Raw genomic sequence first — 8368 nt, 5'->3', positions numbered from 1 at the left:
TTTTTTTTTTTTTTTGGGGGGGGGGGTACTGGGAACTGAACTCAAGAGCACTCAACCACCAAGCCACATCTCCAATACTTTTTTTGTATTTTATTTAGAAACAGGATCTCACTGAGTTGCTCAGCACCTCTCTGTTGCTGAGGCTGGCTTTGAACTTGAGATCCTCCTGCCTCAGGCTCTCTAACCACTCGGATTACAGGCCTGCACCACTGCGCCCCACTCATAAAAGACTTTTTAATTCTCCTGAGAAATCAAATATAATAGTTCTTCCTACATTAATTTACCCTTCAATAAAGATTTACCAAGTGCTAAATCTGTGTAAGGTACCTGCCCTAATCAGTTTCCACTTATTATAAGAGTATGAAAAAAAGAACAAAAAAATCAGAGCTAGACTATTATTGATCTTGGTTGTAATAAAAATACCTCTGCAGGGCTGGGACTGTGATTTGGCGGCAGAGTGCTTGCCTAGCTTGCGTGAGGCACTGAGTTTGATCCTCAGCACCACATAAAAATAAACAAATAAAAGAAAGGCATTCTATCCATCTATGACTACAAAAAAAAAAAAAAACATTAAAAAAAAAAAAAAACATTTTGCAGAAAATACCAAGCAAAGACAACTTGCCAAATACTAACATACCTGTCACAGCTTAGAGTAGCAACATATTGACCCAAAGGATCCCAGGTTACTCCTTGTACATAGCTTTTATGTTCATTAAAAATTGAAATCTTTTGTCCTACAAAAAAAGCAATAGCATTACCAAAACCTCCTTGGGAACAAATTATATAAACTATGACATAAATATTATTCCCTTTATTCCACTGCATCATTCAGCAGACAGCAAGAGACAGGCTCTGTTCCAAACCTGTGACAGCCGATTCCACACAACCCCTACACTCAAGCTCATAGAATAATGGAAAGCCAGGGCAGCTATAGACAGGTACAACACAACACAGATCAGAGGAGAAGCAGGAGTAAGCATCAGAGAAGACCCGATGTCTTCACATCCAGCAAGATGTAGGGGGAATGAAAGGGAACAGGAAGGGTATTCTACAACAGCTGAGCTCAGCATAGATGGTGTAGTGACAAGTAACTGAGAACTGCTACTGGGTAAGGTGAGAGCCAAATCGTGAGGAAAAGGCACAGGCATGAGCCAAGAACACTCAACTGGGAAGTGACCATGTTTTAAAGATGGAACTGAGGCTCAGGAGAGTTGGCAAAAATAATCACTAGTTAGGAGATCAGCTAAGAAGGGCCTGAACTGGAGCAATGTTAATAGGGATGGTGAAGAGACTTTGAGGAAAATACTCAGAAAATAAAGCCAGCAGCACAGAGAGGTTCCCTGGATAAAAAGGAGTTATGGAGCCTTAACCATTTTTTTCATCAGCCAATTTTTTATTTGTTCAATTCTTACATTTTAAGTATTGCCACAGTCTGGCTGGGCACAAAATCACGAGCCACTCAAGCAGGAACAAACTTTATTTCCAAAAGTCCCACGAATGCCACGCACTCGGCCGTCTCCCAGGACACACTACACCAACAGGAAATCCCTCCTCTGGAATTCCCTCCTACCGCACTTCCCCAACCAATGGGAACTCTCTGGGAGTCCCGCTAGAGCTCCAAAGTAGCAGGCCAAGGCGGACAGCAGGGGGTCTAATATCCAATTGAATGCAGATCTTAACATAATCATATCATCTCAGTGGCTTGCTGGCTTCACCTTTCAACCAAAAACGCCATGCATCATTCCTACTTGGCTATGGCTCTCAGCAAGTATTCTCTGTTGACATTCATCTGATACCAAATCCTTAACCATGGCAGACTGCAACCAACTAATTGATGAGGTTCCCTGTGTCATTTTACAATGCCCTACCCATTCCCCTCATCTCTTGTCATCAACCTCAATCAGACTGATTTGATGTTCACACAAAAGGCTTCCACCAACTCACACATACAAGCCTATCGCACAGGATGCAAGCCTACAAGGATGCTACATCCATCTGCAGGCCTAGATTCTTCTGCAACAAACATCAGCCTGAAATCCTACTCATTTAACTTCACACTCGTTCTGCTAACTTCTAAACAAAATGAGGCTCCCTATCTGCCCTTCAGAAAATGTGACTAGCCCCAAACTTACAGGTTTGCCAGACTGTTATACTTCACTCATAATAGGAGTGAAGAAGTATTGACACTTTAAATCATCATTCAAAAGCCTTAATCGTTCTTAAAAAAGGAACAAAGCAAGAAAAGCCTCTCAAAAGTGGTATGCAAGTCGCTTTCCCAGCACTTCACTTTGAAGTCGCTCCCCACCACCCACCGAAACTGTCAATCTTCAAGCTGCCAGTGACATACACACACAACATGCAACATACATGTTTCAGTCTAACTCCCTGCCCTTCTGCTCTACTTGATGGCACTTCTCTTTCTCTCTCTGAAACTCTTTTCTGAAAATCTGCTGGGATTGAGGTGCAGGGGTTGAGAAGAGGGATGCAGAAGACCTCTGAAGGTCTTTGATGAAATAGCTAGTGGGAGAAGGCAAATCAGTCTGACTCTAACAAGCAAAAGGAATGCAGGCTTGGAAGCAACTGCACTCAGCCCAGGCTGGGGTCTGTGAAGGTGGACATGGAGATGGAAAGACGGTCAGAGGGACTGACAGGCAGGTATATGATTCTGTTGGGGAGCAAGGGAGGGGAAATAACAGGCCAGAGGAGCTGAAAAACGGTAAGCAGAGGACTTAGGATTTGTGCACACTGAAAGACAAAGCTGAGGGTAAACACATTCAAAAACCTGAAGGAGATGAGGTTTTAGTGAAAGAGCAGGACACTTGGTTGACATTGGCAGAACAGTTAAGCAACAAGGGTCTAAGATGTATCCTTGACTTCAGCCACTCTGCCAAAACTATCTCTCCCCACAGAGTCCCTAATCTCAGGAAATGGCACCAATATCCACCTGGCTGCCAAAAGCTTAGAATTATAGCCAGTCCATCAGCAAGTATTGTCAAGTCCCATCCTCCCTCACATTTACTCCATCCTGTTCCTTGGATAAGGCAGGTGACTCCTGCCACAGGGCCTGTTCTTACAGTTCCCACAGGTGAAGCACTCTTTTCCTAAATAATGTACACAGTTTGCTCTCTCACTTCAGTCAGGCCTGTTTGTACAAGGGCCCAAAGCTCACGGCAGTTCTCCCAAACAGCCTTTCCTAGCACCTATTTTGACATTATACCAATCTGTGTATTTGTCCGCACCCCCCACCACTACCATGTAGCCATTTCAGACCCACTGTTGCCAGCAACTACAGTAGTGGCCAGCATACTCACAATGTTCAAGGTCATTACAACTAGCTTGAGGGGGTACTAGATGCACTGGCCTCACAGAACTGAAATCATTGAAAACAATGGCCAGATATGAAGAGGACAGAAGACAGTAACACTGGAGCTGGGGCCATAGATCAGTGGTAGAGTGCCTGCCTTGCATGTGTGAGGCCCTGGGTTTGATCCTCAGCACCATATAAAAATAAATAAATAAACAAAGATATTGTGTTCATCTACAACTTAAAAAAAAAAAAGACAGTGACACTGGTCCTTCATCATGCCAGAATATTGGGTATTGATTAGTGAGAGGATGACAGACATAGGCTGGAAAGAGGATGGCCCAAATGGCTGGATAGAACAGAGATTTTTAGAATAGATGAAAACTGAACTGATATAGTACATAGTAACGGCCAATGCCAACTCCAATCCTGGACTCCCTAGCCAGGCACTTGGGCTGTGAGACAGTGAGTTGCCTGCACATTAGACAAGAGTACAGGAGGAGTCTGGGTGAGAACAAAAGGTCTGAATAAAGGACTGCAGGGGATAAAGATGACTGGGAATTAGCTACTATTGGCTTTGGAAACCACTGCAACTTCTCACATAGCTCCTGTCTCCCAGAACAGAGAACAAATGCTGTAAAGGCAGTGGAATGTCCTCAGCTTTCCCTGATTTCCTAAAACGGAAACCTGATCGCACCTACACCAACCAGGATGCAATGCCACATTAGTTACAAATGACCAAGTCCTCTGCTTGGTGCCTGTTCCCCTCATGTCTGCCTCTCAAGCACATGAGATTTGCCTCTCACAGGCACCAGTAACTCACAACACCACTGCAAAGCCTCCTACACTCTGAATGGAGCCCTAAAAACTGAGTTGGACCCATGGCATATGGGACTAATCTGTCTTCTGCTAGTACAACCACCAATTTTAGTTCACTTCAGAAACTTTTCTTATGGCTTTTAAAGATAAAGCAGGCTACACTTTTTTAAATACTTAGAATATTCCATCCCCCACTAATAAAAAAACCTCTCTTACCTTTACTAACATCCCATATGATGGCTGTGTTATCCACAGAGGCAGAAGCCATTAAATTCCCATCAGTTGCCCAGCAAATATCATAAACATCTTCTAAGTGGCCCCTAGAACCCAAACAGGACAGAGAGGAAAAAAAAGTCATTATCCCAAAAAGGAAAAGGTTGCTAAAATTATAAACACAAACTCTGGAACCATGCATTAGAATGAGATTCTAGAAATTTCCTCAAGAATTATATTAGCACTGGCTATAAACAACTGCTTTCAAAGATATTTGTATATTTGATGTTGATTACTTTCTACTAAGGAAAACTTTATAAAAGAAAATCCTCTTTAATCATGTTTTTATCTTTTATTGTCTTATGACTATCTCATATAAGTAAGTTTTAAGTTAGATATAAAGGGCAAAAGGCATGTTCCATTTAATGTGTCAGGTGATAAAGATAAATCACTCCCACAGTCCCTCCTTAGGTCACCTCAGGGTTTTTACAACAGTCCAATTCTCCTTATTCAGCTGAGCCTCATCCTCATCCTGAAAAGCAATCTGTTCTGGCTCCTTGTTATCATTCACCTTCCACAACAGAATGACAGCATCTGTGGAGAGATTCAATTTCAGATAAGCCATGCTTCACTGCACACTCCTCCATTTCTGGATTTTTAGGGCATTAAACAACATTTTTTCTGTTCAGTGGACACTGTGGCCATGATGATTTACTTTTGTTAAGAATCTGGACAGGAAGAATAGGCGTGCCTTCTAAACTAACATTACAAAAAAATCAACCTCAGACCAGAGCTATACAAAGTCACCTTAAAGAAGGATCCCCATAGTCAGCAAAATGCCATTGCCTTAACAAATTAAGGCATAAGCTACATGTAGCTGAATAGGGAAAAAAAAGGGGCGGGGGGGGGGAGGAAAGACCCACCAGTGCAAAAGTTTACAAATTGTTCCTCTGTAACGTTCAGCAAGTCACTGAATATCTTGATGACTCAGTTTCCTCAATATAAAATGAGGGGGTGGGGGCCTGTGGCTCAATGGTAGTGCACTTGCTCGGCATGTGTGAGGCACTGGGTTCAATTCTCAGTACCATAAAGGTGTATCGACAACTTAAATATATAATTTAAAAAAATATGTATACATATAAAATGAGGATAATAATATACCTACCTGATTGGGCTATTGTGAGGGCTAAGTGGGTCAATATGCACAAAGCATTTACAACATGATGCCTGGTGCATGGAATGCTCCATTTAAGTGTCAACAATTCATTATGGATATACCAGTCATCTTAGCCTGATGCTAGCTAGCTATGTCTTGTGCCTGATGACTCCTCACATTTTGACTCTACACTTCCTACATAACCTTCTGACAATGATTTAGCTTCTTGTTTAAAAATGTTCATAGGAGCAAAGTAAATGGATTTTGCCAATGTATGAACATATGTGTCCCACTCAAACTTGACTAGAACCCTGGTTGCATGCATTAGTCTGGGAGTTTGGCTGACATGATTGGCTCTGACAGATGGATACTCTACATATACTGAAGAATAGCAGGTTTCTGGGTCTTCAAGGCCAAGAGGCTTTGCAAAACCAGAGCTGTCCTGTGCAACTTCACAGGAGACAGCCTTTGGCCTCCCAGTGGTCTTCCACCCACCCTCTACCTTTTCCTGTAAACACACACATAAACCACATACATATGACACACTCTGAGCCTCATAGCACTGAACTCAACTATTTCCCTTTCCTCTTGTTCCAAATAAAAACACACATTTACTTTATCTTATACATTTTCTATACTATTTGAAAGTATGGTAAAAGATTTACTTTTCTGTATAGTTTTAAGCAGACAGAAAATCTGAATCCATCTGCTCTTACCAAACAATGACAAGTTAGAAGGCTATTCATTAAAGTAATTCCTGAAACCAATTAATTACACAGAGCCATGGAACCCACTCTAATCACCACAGATATTAAACAACGAAACAGAGCCAGAACTGTTGCAACACTGACAAAAGACAAGCACCCTTCCTGCCTGATTCCAACCATCTTCAAGGAGCAAGTGGAAAAGAACTGTTTTCAAGCAGGTCTTCTAAGTTTAATATTGTTATCCTCCATCTCCTCACTCTGACACACTTGCCCAAATAGTATTTTACTGAACTATCTAAATGCCAGATTGAGAAGATCAGTGATACCTGAAATAAAAAGGATATTTAGCTCAAATGTCACTAACTGACATGAGACAAGTAGGTATGTAGATCCCAATGGATTTTTGAAGTACAATACTCACCATCTCCTCCTGATGCTAAAATTTCCCCAGTTGGAGAAAAACGCACCACATTGACAGCTTTGGTATGACGAGCAAGATTGGATAAAAATTCCACAATGGCTTTTCCATCTGGTCCTTTTTCTACCTTCCAGATCTGTTGATACCAAAACATTCACTTAAAAAAAAACAAAGAATGAGCATTCACTACCTTGCTTGTACTAAAACATTTCTATGCTTATTTTCAGCAAGAAAATTTAATTTTGCTTTTGAAACACAAAATGAAGGAATCTCTCCTATCAGACCATGAACAGTTCCATACCTGTGGTCCTCCCTCCCACAGCTTTCTAGAGCAAATTGTCACTCCAAAGGAACCCAGACCAGGATTCTAACATAATGGGCATCCAGTTGGAACAATGTAGACACTATTACTCAAATAAGAAAGCTACTCTCCCTGGTGATGGTAGTGCACACCTGTACCTGACTACTCAAGAGGTTGAGGCAGGAGTGTTACAAGTTTCCCATCAGCCTGGGGAACTTAGCAGACCCTGCCACAAAATAAAAGGGCTGAGAATGTAACTCAGTGATATAGTGCTTGCCTAACATGCAGGAGGCCCTGGGTTTCATTCCAAGTTAGATTTAAAAAAAAAAAAAAAAAATTACAAACACTACTCTGTCTTACTTTCATTGCTCATTTCAGGTTCTAAGAATTTAGCATTCTGGGCTGACAGAGCAACCTGAGGAGGATGCCATAAATTTTAAATAAAAGAATGAAAACTGTGGCTCCAAGTGGGGCTTCCCTGGGTCTTCCGTCCTCTGCCCCCTTTACCCGGACAGCGGTGTCCACCCCCGCAGACGCCAGTCTGTGGACCCGGCCAGACGTGGCATGCTGGAAGTCCAGGCTGTACACAGGCTCCTTGTTGTGCCAGGCTATTTCACACGTGATGACTTTCATCCTCCCGAGTACTGAAGGGCGGTCCTTTTTCCGAAGGCAGAGGGAAGCTGGATCAACGGAATAAGTACCAGTGTTGGGCAGGAATCCCGCTACCCGCCTAAGTGCGCGCCGCCCGGGGAAAGGACGCCCCCTACCCCGACTTCCCACCTGCGCGCTCCACCTCCAGCCGCGCCTCCTCAGCTCAGCTTCCCACAGCGCAGGACTCTCGGGCAAAGCCGGAAAGGCACGGCGGAACGCCCGGGGAGGGCGACCGGGGGNGAAGGAGGGTTCCTCCAGCAGACTTACGGATTCCTGCAGATTCGCTGGGACGAAAGAATGGATGAGACTATAAATTCTTTACTACGATCACTTATTCCCTTGGTTCGCTTTTTTTTTTTTTGGGAGGGGCTACCAGGAATTGAACTCAGGGGCACTCGACCACGGAGCCCCATCCCCAGCTCTATTTTGTTTTTATTTAGAGACAGGGTGTCACCGAGTTGCTTAGCTCTTCGCTTTTGCTGAGCCTGCTTTGAACGTGCGATCCTCCTGCTTCAGCCTCCCAAGCACCTAAGATTACAGGCATGTGCTACCACGCCCAGCCCCTTGGTTCATTCTTGCAGCAAACAGGTACTAAGCATCTGCTATATGCTGGCCCCTATGCTGGCACTGGATCCTCAGTAGTGTAAATACCCTTGGGGTATTTACAGTCTCATAAAAGATAGGTCAGGTGGGTAAACAGTTCTTGTGACCTGCCCAAAACGTCAAAATGTGTTCATGAGTAGTTGAGAGTTATCACCCTGAAAAGAAGCCAGCCTAGTCACTGGAGTTTCAAATAACA

The 8368-nt window shown here is 43.2% G+C and overlaps 1 protein-coding gene and 1 non-coding gene across 4 annotated transcripts in view; both read right to left on the bottom strand.

The window, feature by feature from the left end:
* The window catches only part of Chaf1b (chromatin assembly factor 1 subunit B), a 26545-nt gene extending 18737 nt beyond the window's left edge, over nucleotides 1-7808 (bottom strand). Inside the window, exons 1-6 of one of the 3 annotated variants that reach the window (XM_015478752.2) lie at nucleotides 7699-7808; nucleotides 7426-7598; nucleotides 6621-6753; nucleotides 4813-4930; nucleotides 4340-4443; nucleotides 638-734 (exon numbers count right to left, since the gene is read on the bottom strand). In XM_015478752.2, the coding sequence (XP_015334238.1) occupies nucleotides 638-734; nucleotides 4340-4443; nucleotides 4813-4930; nucleotides 6621-6753; nucleotides 7426-7551 (578 nt within the window). In that variant the 5' untranslated portion in view covers nucleotides 7552-7598; nucleotides 7699-7808. Of the gene's footprint in view, nucleotides 1-637; nucleotides 735-4339; nucleotides 4444-4812; nucleotides 4931-6620; nucleotides 6754-7425; nucleotides 7648-7698 lie in introns of those variants that run through there. The other 2 variants (XM_048803653.1, XM_015478754.2) reach the window with 2 other exon arrangements.
* Nucleotides 2135-2206, bottom strand: LOC125617051. The gene has a single exon (XR_007347904.1). It is a non-coding gene; the product is annotated as a small nucleolar RNA SNORD101 (small nucleolar RNA).
* Nucleotides 7809-8368: the final 560 nt, after the last annotated feature.

The sequence above is a fragment of the Marmota marmota genome, unplaced genomic scaffold (assembly GCF_001458135.2).
Source record: "Marmota marmota marmota unplaced genomic scaffold, marMar, whole genome shotgun sequence".
NCBI classification, from domain to species: domain Eukaryota; kingdom Metazoa; phylum Chordata; class Mammalia; order Rodentia; family Sciuridae; genus Marmota; species Marmota marmota.
The sequence above is the reverse complement of the archived record's forward strand: the minus strand, read 5'-3'. Positions and strand labels throughout refer to the sequence as shown.